General features: G+C 48.7%; 1 protein-coding gene across 4 annotated transcripts in view; it reads left to right on the top strand.

Moving 5' to 3' along the window:
• The window catches only part of Stk32b (serine/threonine kinase 32B), a 254,592-nt gene that overhangs the window by 227,789 nt on the left and 12,454 nt on the right, over window positions 1-14,349 (top strand). For all 4 annotated transcript variants that reach the window (XM_059275781.1, XM_059275784.1, XM_059275783.1 and 1 more), the window contains 2 exons: window positions 6,061-6,164; window positions 12,286-12,402. In XM_059275781.1, the coding sequence (XP_059131764.1) occupies window positions 6,061-6,164; window positions 12,286-12,402 (221 nt within the window). The remainder of the gene's footprint in view (window positions 1-6,060; window positions 6,165-12,285; window positions 12,403-14,349) is intronic.

Genomic DNA, 14,349 nt, shown 5'->3' with positions numbered 1-14,349 from the left:
TACTTAGAAAGACTTCTCTGGGCACATGAAGGTAAAGTTAAGGGGACAGAGATGATGAAAGATCAACACAGAACTTAGAGAGGCCAGAGAAGAAATTTCTAGAAGGGAAACGTAGAGAGACTCAGGGAGTGATCAAGTCATCAATGACAGAGGCTGAAAGAGGGGGTCAAGTCCACAGGGGCTCCAGGTTTTTGACTGTGCAGATGAGCAAACCACTGGCATCTGCTTCGATCCAGGAGAAGGGCCCGTTGGAAAGGGAAGAGTCTGCCTGGGCAGGCTGATGTGAAGGACTGAAGGGCCCATGGTGGCGGTGCCTAGGGGTGGGGCTTCCGGAGTCTGGGATGCCATGCTGGAGACACTGCCATGACAAGCAGTGGGGAGGAGGCCTTTTCTGGTCCCGGGTGGACCAGATGACACTGAACTCCCAGGCCTTGGCTCCTCTGTGGAACACTGAGGAGAGAAGAGAAATGATTTTGAAGGTCCCCTCCTAGCTGAAATGCAGTGACTGTGTTCACAGTCCAGAAGGGCATAATTACCCAAAGCGACAGACTCAGGCAGCCTGTCAGCTGGCAGGCTACATGCTAAATAGCTTTTCACACTCCAGTGCACACCAAAACCTTCAGCTGCATCCATGGAGCTGAACAGCAGGTGAGGCAGGGTAACGTGGGAGGTGATTGTAGTTTTCCATATTTTTAGTGGAATAAGGAAGTGAACTCTGGGTGGTCAGCCTGGGTGGCAAATCCTACCAAGTGTATACTTACATTTCCGGGGGAAGAAAGACAACTTCTCTCATCAGACTCCATGTGTCCTTGTATTTCTTGAAGGCCACTGTGTGATGGCCTGATGCTCTTTGGCACAGAAACTCATTTCAATTAAAAACCTGCCTTGGAAGGAATGCTTGGCTGCCAGTCGAGGCAGTTAGTAGATGGTGAGGTTGATCTTGCTATGTAACTAGAACATGCTGGGCATGCAGCCAAAGGTTCCATGGTGTCCAAGTCCATCCCATGTATCCATAGTGGACTCACAGGAGTCCACGGGTGGACAGCATGCACCCAGCATTGTAATGGGTCCACAGGGGACAGCAAAAAGCAAACTATGCTTCTGGTAATGTGACCAAAACCCAAAGTTTCTTGTGTATTCCTTAAATACACATGCTGCCATATGGTGATAGCTTATCTGATAATGTAGATAGATGACCAGTAACCAATGGGAGGGTAGCATATACAGCATGGGTACACTGACATATGTTTATTAATGTGCATGTTATGGTAAGGCCACATGTCTTTGTTTTAGGTTATATGGAAATCCTAGTTTATGCAAATGTAACATGAGTGGAACTTCATAGAATATCTTGGTTTGGAGGCTAAGTGAGTAAGGGCACTTGTCATCAAATCTGACAACTAGGGTTTAACCCCCTGGAGTCACAAGGTAGAAGGAGAAAGCTGATCCCCACAAGGTGTTCTCTGATCTCCATGTATATACTGTGGCACTGTGATATACACACACACCCTGTAAATAAATAAATGATGCAATTTTCAAATTTCAAACAAAAAAATCTTGGTTTTGGGTTCAAATTCACTCAGAAGATTTAATGAAGTGATTTGGAGTTTAGAAATATAAAAATATACGTAGTATGATGACGCATGGGTAGGTGGACTTGAGTTTTAAACTGTGTTTTTAGTAGTGTGTTGAAATCTCACATCCTCCAGCCCAGGAGACAGGTGAATCAACTTTGTGCAGTGTATCCATGCTGTATACACTATCTTCCCACCAGTTGCCTAGACATCTAAGTTATTGGTAGACTATCACCATATGGTAGTTCTTGTGTTGAGGTGACCCTGATATACTACCCTATACTTTACCCACCTCACATCACCTCATTGTGTATCTTGCATCATCACAAGAGAATAAGGTGTAATAAGATCTTTTCAGAGTGAAAGAGAGAACACATTCACATAATTCTCAGGACAATGTATCATTAACATCTATTTTATCATTTGCTATTGCTGTTAGTCTCTTAGTGGACCTGATTTATAAATGAGACCTTGTCCTAGTAGGTAGCTATAGGGAGAAAACAAACAGCATATTTTGTTGGTATTCAGGCCTCCACTGACTTCTGCACAGCCTGGAAACTGCAAGCAGATTGCAGAATTGGAGTTGCATCTAGACTGGTTCCCTGAACCAGTATCCTGTAGTGCCCCAAGAGATTAAAACAAACAAACAAACAAACAAAATAGTACCAGGATCCTGCTGAGATATTGCCAATTCATGCAACTGAGTTGAGCTCCTTGGACATTGCCAGAGCATACTGGCCCTCAGAAGGTTCTGGGACACCAAGCAGGAATGTGCAGCTGGACCTCATGATTTCAAGACAGGTCTTTTCTCCTTGGGCATTGGTTAGCCTTCCCGGGGCTGGCAGCACTGCAGGGAACCATGTATGCAGCAGTTGGCTTGGCAGTAAGATGTTTGGTACCAGCACATTGCTGTGGTCTGTATTACATGGCAGAAAGCGGGACCCACTCATCCTCAAGGACAGACAGAGGGTCATGAGGTTCTGGTGATGGAGCTGGATGCAGGAGACAGGAGGCAATAATGGATGTCCAACCAAAGGCAGTGCCTGAGCGAAGATGAGGAGTGAGCCAACAACGGAGCTGCCTCTCCCTCCTAGGAGCTCTCTTCAAGCGGGACATAGAGCTATAGAGCCAGGGGAAACCTAGTGGGCATAGTGTTTAAAGCACCCACTGCAGAGAGAAAGATGGCAGGGGAAGAGCCAGAGCCCTAACCCCCAGGTAATCCAGTCCGTCCTGGCAGTCCCCAGTATGAGGGGATAGGGAGCCTGGGTTTCAGGAACCTGAGAACCATTTCATCCCAGCTCTGCCAAGCTAGATGGGCAATCCTGGCAAGTCCCTTACCTTGTAGTAGCTTCTTGTGGCTGCAGAACAAATTTTCATGAGCCAGAGTTAAAACCACAGAGAAGCTGCTCCTTGAAGTTCTAGAACTGGAGTTGAGATAGCGAGGTGGGGTAGAGCCATGCCTGTTTGGAAGGCTCTGGGAAGGATCCCTCCACATTCTCCAGATCCAGGTAGCTTGTGGTGCCTCACTTCATGCTCTACCTCCATCTTCCCATGGCCATCCTGTGTCTTAAATCATCCCTCATCTCTCTTATAAAGACATTAGGATTTAGGATCAAATCTAAACATAGGATGATTTTATTATGAGACTATTCATTTTATAAAGTGATGGCATTCACAAGCGCTGGGGCTGGGACTTGGGGGGCTGCCACTCAGCCCACCGCCCCCCTCTTGCTTGCATCCTCATCACAGAGTGCCTTCTGCACCTGTCTCACTGAGTGGTGAAAGGATTCAATTTATACACAAGCCTTGAGAGCAGCTGGCAGTCACGGTGCTGTCATTCATAAGCAATGCGTGCCAGGACTTCGTCGGGTCCCTAACTCCCACCTGGCCCCTGAATCCAAGCACTATGATTCTGAACCACTCAAGCAGCTGTGCAGGGATTATGACATCAATGGTTCTGTTCTGTCATAAGCCACAAGAGTGCAGAGGGAGGGGGAGCAGGGAGCAGCTTCCCTGCAACTGTAAACATCTGTCAACTACCACTCACAGCAGCCTGGCAGCATCCATCTCCTGCAGCTTCTACATTGAGTCTCAAGTATGCTAAGAACTATGGGCATGACAGGAACTCGTGAGAAGCACCAAGGAACACTTGGTGCCCCCTGTACCCAGGGTATACCAGTGAAGCTGTCACTAGGCCATAGTATCCAGGCCCTGGGGCTGCATAGTATGCAACCCTTCCTCTCCCAGATCCTCCAGGACAGGAAGAAGACAGACAAGTAGATGGATTGTGTGGATTGTGGTAGAGAAAAGTAAATTCTCAGAGGTTCGAGCTAGATCAATGGCTGCCTTGATGATGCGATTGAGTAAGGAACAAGTGAGTTCACTGACTTTGGAATCTGTCTGATCTAGGGATGGATAGGAAAGTACATACAAAAACAAAGCTGAAAATTCAAAACCTACAGTATTTGAGGAAAGCTAACCCATAGGGCTGGGGAGGGTGGGGTTTAGGGTGGTCTCTACAGCTCTATTGTTTGTAACCAGGTGGGTGGTGGGGTAGCTGATCATGACAGATAAAGGAGAAGTTTGGGTAACAGTAAGACTGTCATTCATAAGGCTTTAGGTTTAGAGAGTGCCCAGTGTGAGCCAGATGTTCTGCAGGCAGCTGTTGAATTATCCCAGCCATCTAGCTGTTCTAGCTTCATTTGTATTGCTGTGACAGAACACCCTGACATAAAGCAGCTTTGAGAAGAAAGGGCTTATTTAAACCCACAATTCTGGATTACAGTCCATCACTGTGGGGAAGTCACAGAGGCTGGAGCTTGAGGCAGTTAGTCATATCACACCACAGGCAAGAGCAGAGAGAAATGAATGTAAAAATGTTCACTTGCTTGTGCTCAGAATAGTTCCTCCACTCATACAACTCAGGACTTTTTGCCTAGGGAATAGTGCCACCCACAGTTGGCAGTATCTTCCCACATCAATTAACTTAGTTAAAATAATCCATCCCAATATGGATAGTCCCTCACTGAGACTCTCTTCCCAGATGGTTCTAGGTTGTGTCAAGTTCACAAAGCTAATCAATACACCAATGGATAAACCATAATTACTGTTCACATTTGCCGAAACAGGCAAGGACAAAAGGGATGTGTTCAACTTTGCTCCAGCCAAACCCCATTCATTATCTTACTGTTCCCAACATAGCCAGCTGGGTCTTCAGTGAAGAGAAAGAAAGGGAGAGAGAAAGAAAGAAAGAAAGAAAGAAAGAAAGAAAGAAGAAAGAAGAAAGAAAGAAAGAAAGAAAAAGAAAGAAAGAAGAAAGAAAGAGAGAAAGAGAGAGAAAAAGCGAGAGGAAGGAAGGAAGGAAGAGAGAAAGGAAGGAAGAAAGGAAGGAAAGAGAAAGAAAGAAAGAAGGAATGAAAGAAAGAAAATAAAGAAGAGAAAAGGAAAGAAAAAAAGGACAAGGAGCCATTTTCTCAGACTCATAATTGTATCTCCAGTGTGGTAGAACACGTCCCCATACTGAAAGGACATTGGTCAGACAGGGACTTGGCCACAGTAGGAAGCACTACTCAGCTTTCCTTGTCTTATCTGTGTGACTCCCTCACACACATAGCTCTCTCTGAACCTCATCTGCCTCATCTTAAAGGTGTCAAATGGTAGCATGTCCCCAGAGGCTGTGGTTTCAAGGAAAGGGAAGTTTATGGTTGAGAACAACCCACAAAATGCCAAGTGAGTGGAAAACAGAAGCCAGAGCAGAAAACAGACAAAAGCCAGCTGGGATCTGATTGCTCATCAGATTTAAGCTCCAGATTCACAGTGGTCATATACTCGTGAGAATCCAGCCACCTTGCCCTGATCCAATCTCTCCTCACTGTCCCAAGTGTCACATGAAGTCCTGACAGCTTCAGTCACATGTGTTGCTTCCTGGAACAGATGGGGGACAAAAATTCACATAACATCAAGTTAGCCATGCCAACTGTGCCACCCTGGGGCGGGTAAGCACCTCCACACTGCTCTTCAACCTTCTCTTCTATCTCGTTTCAAAAATATTTCCTTTGCCCTACAGCAGCTGCTGCCTCCGATCTCCTGTCTTTACCACCAGAATTCCACTCTGTCTGCTCTCCGTCTGACTTACTGCCTGGATCATTCCTGAGCTTGGCGCAGGCGCCGAGTGCTCCGCATCCTTGTACCTGGCCATCTGGCCCATGTTAATACAGAGGCAGAATACGGAAGCAATCTGTGTTTGGGTCTTACTTTTCATTATAGGTGTGAGTTATGCTAGGGTCTCCCAACATCACTCATGCCCATGCACCTCCCTGTCTCTTACCATGGGGACACACACTCAGCCCCTTTCTGCTCTGGTCCCAAGCCTGCTGTGGCTCCCCAGGGGCAGTTGCTGATGACAGTGGACGAAGTACCAGCAGGCTTGTCTCCCTATGCCCAAGGCAGCGTATGACTGATATTCTCTCTGCCTTGTTGTTTGCAGCCCCAGAAGTCTTCCAGGTGTATGTGGATGGAGGCCCTGGGTACTCATACCCCGTGGACTGGTGGTCCCTGGGTGTCACGGCCTATGAGCTGCTACGAGGTTGGGTAAGTCCTGTGGAATATGATGTGGTAGGGAGAGCATCAATCTGCAAGGTTGGTGAGATGCCAGGAGGAGGTGCGGGACCAGGATTCTAGCCACCCCTCAGGGAGCTCTGGCCCAGCCATTCACTCTTTTGATAGGGAAACCGGTCCTTCCTCCCACCCAGGGAAGGAGGTCACAGAAGGTCTGTGAATGAATGGCCCAGGATGAAGCATCCTAGCCCTCCCACTTTCCAACTCCCACCTCTGAAATGACAGTTGCCCATTTGACTGGGTGTTCTGTTTTTTCTCTTTCATTTCCCCCCATATCTTTCCCAAATGCACAACCCAGGAATCTCTAAGGATGATCTGGGACAGTCAGGTCCATGTTTTTATTTTTGGCTCATTTTCACTGAATTTCTAAAGATGATGGTGGCATCTAACAACCAATAGCTCATATTTTTATTCAAACCAAAACTCGTGTGACCAAACTGCTTTTGGAGTGTGTTTTCTTTGCACAAGTATCATTGGGAAATTATGTCATCTCAACTCCCGGGCCCGCAGTTTCCTCAGCCACATAACAGAGATGTTTTGTGGAGCTGGTGTTAGAGGACATTCACCCCTGGACCGTGGCACTCTCCCTACTTTACTGTATCTGTGGCTCCATTGACCAAAACAAAACTTGTTAATCCCACTGTCTGCAAGTCTGACATAGTTTTTCATTCATCTACACATATGCATATTCATGATAACAAAGGGCAGCTTCCATGAAGGTAGGATCTTTTTTTTATTATTATTAATTAAATGTTTTCATTTATTTTACATCCCAACCAAAGCTTCCCCTCCTTCCTCTCCTCCCATTACCTCCCCCCCATCTCCCTTCTAATCCCCCCCACACACACACACACACATCCACTCCTCTGTTTCTGTTCAGAAAGGGGAAGGCCTCACGTGGGTGTCAACAAAGCATAGCATATCAAGTTGAAGTATGACTAAGCTCCTCCCCTTGTATTAAGGCTGGCAAGGCATCCCAGTATAAGGAAAGCCAGCCAAAGCATCAGGGACAGCCCTTGTTCCCACTGTTAGGAGTCCCACAAGTAGACCAAGCTACACAACTGTCACAAACATGTAGAGGGTCTAGGTTGGTCCCATGCTGGCTTCCTAGCTGTCTAGATTCTGTGAGCTCCTATGAGCCCAGGTTAGTTTTTTCTGTGGGTTTTCTTGTGATGACCTGAAGGCAGGATCTTGTTTTTTTGTGTGTGGGAGAATCCTTTCTGTAGGATAATGGGGAATGAATAAATACTTCTTGAATGAATGAATGAATGATGAAAGCGGCCTGTAACTGACTCTAGTTCAGCCAACTTTTTTTGCTCTTGGACTCAATTATTTCCCATGAATTCCTCAAAAAGTTAATTAAGGTGCATGGCATTTTCAGAATGCAGCGAAAATGAGAACGTGTTTGCTTCCTTGGGCACTGAAAGAAAGACTCCATGCTCCATGGACTCACTTGTTTCTGGCAGGTGCTTTTTGGTTCTGTGACCATCGGGCTGTGAGCATTCCCAACTCTAGATGAACCGGGGTGTTTTGTCCCCCAGAGGCTGCGGTTTTATGCCATCCATCATGCAGGTGACCTTGGTGCACAGTGACCCTCAGCAAGAGGAAGCCTGCCAGCAGAAATGATGCTGGCTATTATTCCTCAAGGGCCGGAAGAGTTGCCAGTAATGGCTTGGCAAAATGCCCCAAGGATGGAAGAAAGCCTGCTTCTTCAAAATTAAGTTCCTCATTTCCCATTCTTGTGAGCTTTCTACTCAGAGACCACTTTCAAGGGAAGAGAGAGAGCCGCGGGGCCAGTGAAGGCCTTTGGTTCCGGGACAATGAGACGATGTACTACCAAAAAGAGCACCTGTTAGGAGCTGAGTGACCTTTCTCCCAACTGTCTTTGCATGGCAGAATTGCCCATCCAAGGGGAAGTGAGTTATGGTATAGCTTGCTTTCTGGTTTCTATGCTGGAGACCACTAATTTAGTCAAATGACCGGTTTGCAGGGATAAGAGCTGAGATTCTGCTCTGAGTTCAAGAGAAACCATATCCCCTGCACCTCTTGCCCAGCCTATAAATAAGCTCTCTTTGCTTGCACACCTTCTTCACCTTACCTGTAGACTGTGGACTGAGAAATCATCCTTCTTCCTGGACATTAGTTCCCCTGGTGGTGACAGGGTTCTAACAGAACTTGCTTCCCAAAGATAAAAGAAAGTAGTCATGGGCTTTCCTGTGAGTTCTAGGAGCTTAGAGTTGGTAGCTCCAGGAAAGGCAGGTGGGGAAGTGTGCTGCTAGTGTGGCTTGTTGGCCAAGCTCTTAGAAATGCTCTACTTCTGACAAAAACCAGCTGTCTCCCTCAGGAAGAGCTGGGCACCATACAGGAAGAACAGAGGGACCTGGTCTCCTGTGAAGCAAAGAGAGCTTATTCATAGTCTGGGCAAGAGGTGCAGGGGATATGGCTTCTCTTGAACTCAGAGCAGAATCTCAGCTCTTATCCCTGCAAACCTGCCTTGGGGGGAAAAAAACACCCAGGTGAGCACCACTCATGATCACAGTTCCCACAGAGCAAGGTTCTGTCAGCTTGGAGCTTTAGTAACAGAAAAGGCAGAGTGGGGTGATGAGGAGGAGGCATAAGGAGACTGTGCCCCTGACCACACCCCTACAGAAGAGACTTAGTGACCGGCAGTGCAGACACTATCCCTCCTACCTGGATGCCACCCTGACAGATGATCACCTTTGTGATCCAGGGGGCTCCTTACCTACAGAGAGAAGCCACTTCACATAGCTGTAACCAACAGGGAGTTTCCCTTCTCATTCAGCGGAGAGCTGCTTCCGTGTAACAAGTAGAGAGGCTCTGAGAGGAACCTCACTGGTTCATCAGGGACCCCACTGGTGACCTTAAGCAGGTCTTCTAAGCAGTCAGATCCTCTGTCAGCCTTCGTCATACAGTATCAGTCATTCTCCCCAGCAGGGATGTGTGGAGACTTAACGACCTAGTGATATAAATTATCCAGCACAGCGTGGCACCTGGAGGTCAGCACTGTACAAACCCCAGCTTCCTGACTTCCACAAGCCTCCCACCCAGAGTGGCCTGCTGTGACTGTCCCAGCTTAGCACCCTTCACACCTTACACAGGCTCTGGGGGCAGAGGCTGGGTCCAGCCTGGCTCCCATCTATTAGATGATAGAGCTGCAGGTGTGGGAACATAAATGCTTCTCCACACTGTAATTCATGCTTAACTTGTCTGAGCCCTGGCTTCCTCATTCATAAAGGAAGATAATGAATACAGTCACCTTGGAGTAGGGAGAAAATGTGACCAGAGCCCTGTCAGCCTGGGGCTGAGGGGCAGAGTGCGGATGACGATGTCAGGGTACAGCAGAATGGTGTCACAGGAGCTATGGATGCCGCTCGGGCATTGAGGACACAGTTGGGAAGACCCTGAGTGACATCTAAGCTGGCTCGTCTGTGATTTGTCAGCAACAGTGTGAGCAGGACAGAGAAGAGAGACTGAGGTGGACTCAGCTGTCACTGAACCCTGCCACCTATCATAGGGTGGACAGGGGACTTCCATAGAGCCCTGGGGTGTTGGGCTTGGCAAAGTGGATGGTACCTTGGACTTAGGCAGTGAAGTGACAAAGTGGTAACTGTATATGGATATGAGCTTGGGCACCATGTGTTTCCAGGTTCTGTTACAAGGGCAGACCTAGTATATGAGGCTCAACCCCAGTGCTGTGGACATTTAGGCTGGGCCATCCTTTGAGGTAGAGACTGGTCATGAGATGATATGCAATGTGGCTCTACACACTGGCACCAGAAGAAACCTCCATCACCCAGTTATGACACCCCGATATCTCCCGGGGACAAACTGCCCTAGACTGAGATTCTCTGCCATTGGTGATCAAGAGGACTGAGTGACGCCTTCCTGGGAGACCACAATGCAAGGGAGCTCTCTATAGGTAGAGGGTGAGGCTTGGAGACTTAGTCAGGACCTCTGAGCGTGACCACCACCAACTTGCCTCCCTGGGTTGTCCTTCACCTTTGGTTCCAGCTAGCACCTTTTGGGGACTGTAAGTGAAAATATTGGGGTACAGAGAGGTCAAGTTACATCTGGAGCACCCTGTACAGAGGAGTTCAAGTGTAGAACCCAGAACTGCCATGTGCACCCTAGTGCATGGCTCGGCCTGAACCGGGAGGGGCAGCTGCTGACTTGTCTCAGCAAAGCAGACAGAGCACAGTGCCTGGAGTTGGGAGCCCAGGAGGTAATTCTGCTCTTTCCAGGGCACATCCTGGGGTGGTTCTGGCTTTCTCATCAATCCCCAGACTTACAGTCTCTGTGAAGATCATCCACCAGTTCCAGAGGGAAAATATTCTCAGACTTTGGAGTTTCAAGTTGCCTAAAGGACAGTTGTTCTGAGTAAAGAGATTAGAGGACGTGCATGGGACCCGATGGTCTGCCAGCCCCACTGTAGGCCTATGCCAATTCTCTCCCTCTTTATGCCTCCTATTTCATGGCAAATTGCCTTTTTAAAAAAATGAGTTTCCTAGAATAAAGACATACCTGTGCTCTGGAATGAGCGACCCAGTCTCTTGCTGCCAGAAACCGCTTTTGCCAGCAGGCCTCGCCATCACTGTACCCTTTAAAGACAGCGGCTTCTGAGTCAGAGAGTCCTGAGGATGATGAGAACAAAGCAGCAGTGAAATCCGGCGCTGTTAGAAGATGTGATATGAGCCGTAATACTCGCTGTTTAACTCGGAGGAAGGCCCGTGTCTCCATGCCCGCCCAAACTGAGGAGGGCTGAACCCGGAACCTGGGCCTTAGGAACACCTTAGCCGCAGTTCCCTGGGCCCTGTAGATGTACATGCTGCCTGTGTCTGAAGGTTAATGTTCTCATGACCGCTGATGGGTCATGACGTAGTCAGTCAAGCGCTACCCAAGCATGAGAACCCCAGTTTGATCCCCAAGAATCTCTGGAAAAGAAACTTGGGTGCAGTGGCAAGCACCTGAAACCCCAGGGCTTGGGAGGCAGGAACTGGAGGCTCACAGGAACTTTCTAGCCCATCTGGGGAGCTCTAGGTTGAGTAAGAGAAACAGCCTCAAAAACCAGGTGGAGGGAGAATGAAGAAGACACTCAGTCTGGCCTACACACAGGCACACCACAAACATGTATACACATGCATGCATGTACACTCGCATACAGAGTTCCCATGATTACCGCTAGTGTTGGTGTAGCCGGTCTGCTCCTTCCAGGTGTGGGGGGGATTTCAGATATCAGAGAGAATCTCCTTGGAGGTTGGATGGAAATGCAGAACTCAGGAGAGCTGGTGAGTGGCCAAGACAGTAGAAATTCAAATGTCAGTGACATAAAAAGCCTGCCCTTTGACCTCTGGCTGGGTTTCTAGAGAGAGCAGGCAAAGAGAGTCAGAGTATCTGGGAAGCCCCATCTCTGAGTAATGATGGAAATGGGGATGTCTTTTTCCCTGGCATCCTATGTCCCCAGTGTGTGTGGTGGGGGGCATTAGTGGGAGTGAAATAGCCTAATGAAAAGCTAGATGTGGAGGAAGAGTCCTGAATAATCCACAAGCCCAGCTCCCAGTCCCCAGCCCATGTCCAGTTGGTGGCTTTGTGCTCTGGTTGTCCCATCTCCTATAGGGACCACAGAGCACCCCTGTTCTCCCAGCCTGCACTTTATAGGCTCCCTCCCAGTATTCATACACACAACACACATCCAGTGGAACAGTGATCATGCTGCCCGTTCATAGACCTGCTCAGCCAAGACAGGAGTAGGTGGTGGCTGATCTTCCAGCAGGTGGAGGCTGTGACTAGAGGTGTCCCTGTGGGTGCTCAATGGCAGACACCAGCACCCCAGCCTGAGACCGTAGGAGCAGAGTGAGTCATGCCTCTCCCACTCACAGACAAGATGCCCCAGCCACCTATGGCCAAGACAGCATCTCCATGCCCTCTTTTTGCACTGCCCTGCTGTGAGAGAGAATTGTCCATGGCATCTTGAAGGGAATATGAAGCATTACCCATCATCACACAGTCTTCAAACAAGAGGATGCTGCCTTCTCTAAGACATTCTCTCTGATTCTGGCATTGTCCTTTGTTACAGAGGCCATATGAAATCCACTCGGCCACACCCATTGACGAGATCCTCAACATGTTCAAGGTGGAGCGTGTCCACTACTCCTCCATGTGGTGTGAGGGGATGGTGGCCTTGCTGAAGAAGGTAGGAGGTCTGGGGGCCATGGGGAAGGGACAGCTAGTGTACTAACACCCAGTAACAAATGCTACCATGAGGTCATACACAGATTATGAAGCCCAGCACAGTGCAGTGTGTGACAGCATGGCCCAGGCTCTTTCCAGCTCACTGAAAGTTCTTAATAAACAGAAATAGCTACTGAACAGGGCTGCTGGCCTGCTGGGCCTTAAGAATTCCTGGTGGTGGGAATTGTTGCTGGTAGAATGAATACTGGATCTCCAAGCACAGCCCCAGCTCCCAAAGCATCAGGTCCACACATCAACCGGCTAGAAATGCCCATCCCAGGCCTTCTGAGTGAGACATAGAGGCTTGGGCAGCTATCTATCTCAGCCTGATTCCCATGACTCTGATGACTCTTCAGTTCAGCACAGGCAGGAGATCCAGGTGTCCCCTTCTGAGGTTCCCCTCCAGTTCTCAGGTGCAAGGAAAAGAGTATTGCATATGGCAGGCACAGCAATTTTTACTAGAGTGATGGTGATAGCAGCAGCCTTGGGGGAGGTCTGTGTGTCCTGGTCTCCTTTCATCCCCACAAGCTAACAATGACAGTAGACCAGGGTCACTGTCCCTACAGGAGAGACTAGAAAACCAAGACTTGATAAAACAAAATGATTTAGTCTACACCACAGAGATGTTGCAAGGCAGAAATGGAATTAGTACCCAAACCATCCACATTAGTCATTTTTCTCATTACTGTGACAATGCCTGACAAGGGCCGCTTAAGGAAGGGAGGGCTTATTTTGGCTCACAGCTCATGGGTACAGTCCATCATGGTGGGGAAATGATGGCGGCAGTGGTGTGGGGCAGCTGATAACACTGTGTCCATAGAGAGCAGAGATAAATAATGCTGGTGCTCAGCTCCCTCCTTTTATTCAGTCCAGGATGCTAGTTGTTGGAGTTCTGCCACCCACATTCAGGGTGGGTCTCCCCATCTCAGTTAGCCCAGCCCAGAACTTCCCTCACAGACATGCCCATTGGCTTTTATCTGGGGTGATTCCAGATCTGCCCAGGTGACAGTACTAACCGTCACACTGTCCTGATTTCGGATCTCTTCTTCCAGCCCCAACACAGTTATAACATCTTGGTGAATTGCTAATTAGTCAAATTACTTTAAATGGGACCCACAGTTGGTTGTTCTTAACCCTGGCTCCTCACTGGGGGCATCTTGCAGCCTTCCATCCTGCCAATGCCTGGCCCCTCAGCAAACCCAGTGAGTCGGAAGCTTGGGCCTTGGAGCACACAGGAGTGTCAGCTTGTCCTCAGGACAGCAGTTCTCAACATTTAACTCCCAGATGCCATCCAAGAAGAGCCTGTTTAAATCTATACCCACTGCTTTGGGAAAGCCCCTAAACACAGGATGCATTAATTGGCAGACACGGTCCTTGTCAGATGTCTCTCACGTGCTGTGGTCCTGATCACTCGATGGGTATAGTTGGGATGTTTCTGCAATGACAGTTGACAGCAGGGAGAGAAGGGGTGATGGGAAGGGGACCCCTTCTTGTTGGCCCCGAGTGACACACTCCTCTTTAACACATGCCAGGTCCTTACCAACCCTGTTGAGGCTCACCCTGGCCCTGTGCTGGGAGTGGGGCAGCCGCCACCACTCCTGCTCCAAGGCGAGGAGAAGGGCCGAGCTCAGGAGGACACCAGGCCATTGGCCATTCCCTTTAGGTGGCAGTCCCAGGGTTAAGCCCTGTCCTGTCCAGTTTAGACCGGTGGTCTTTGCATCTTGAAAACTAGAGTGATCTAAAAGGCAGTGCAGGGGCTTAGGAGATGGCTCATTTGGCAGAGTGCTTGTTTTGCAAGCTTGGCCGCCTGAGTTTGGATCCCCAGCACCCACCTAGAAGTCTGGGTGCAGCAGTGTGCTGCACTTGGAAGCTGGAGACAGGAGGCTCCCTGAGGCTTGCTGGCCAGTCT

Source organism: Peromyscus eremicus, chromosome 10 (assembly GCF_949786415.1).
Source record: "Peromyscus eremicus chromosome 10, PerEre_H2_v1, whole genome shotgun sequence".
Taxonomy (NCBI): Eukaryota; Metazoa; Chordata; class Mammalia; order Rodentia; family Cricetidae; genus Peromyscus; species Peromyscus eremicus.
This window is presented reverse-complemented; position numbering and strand designations above follow the sequence as displayed.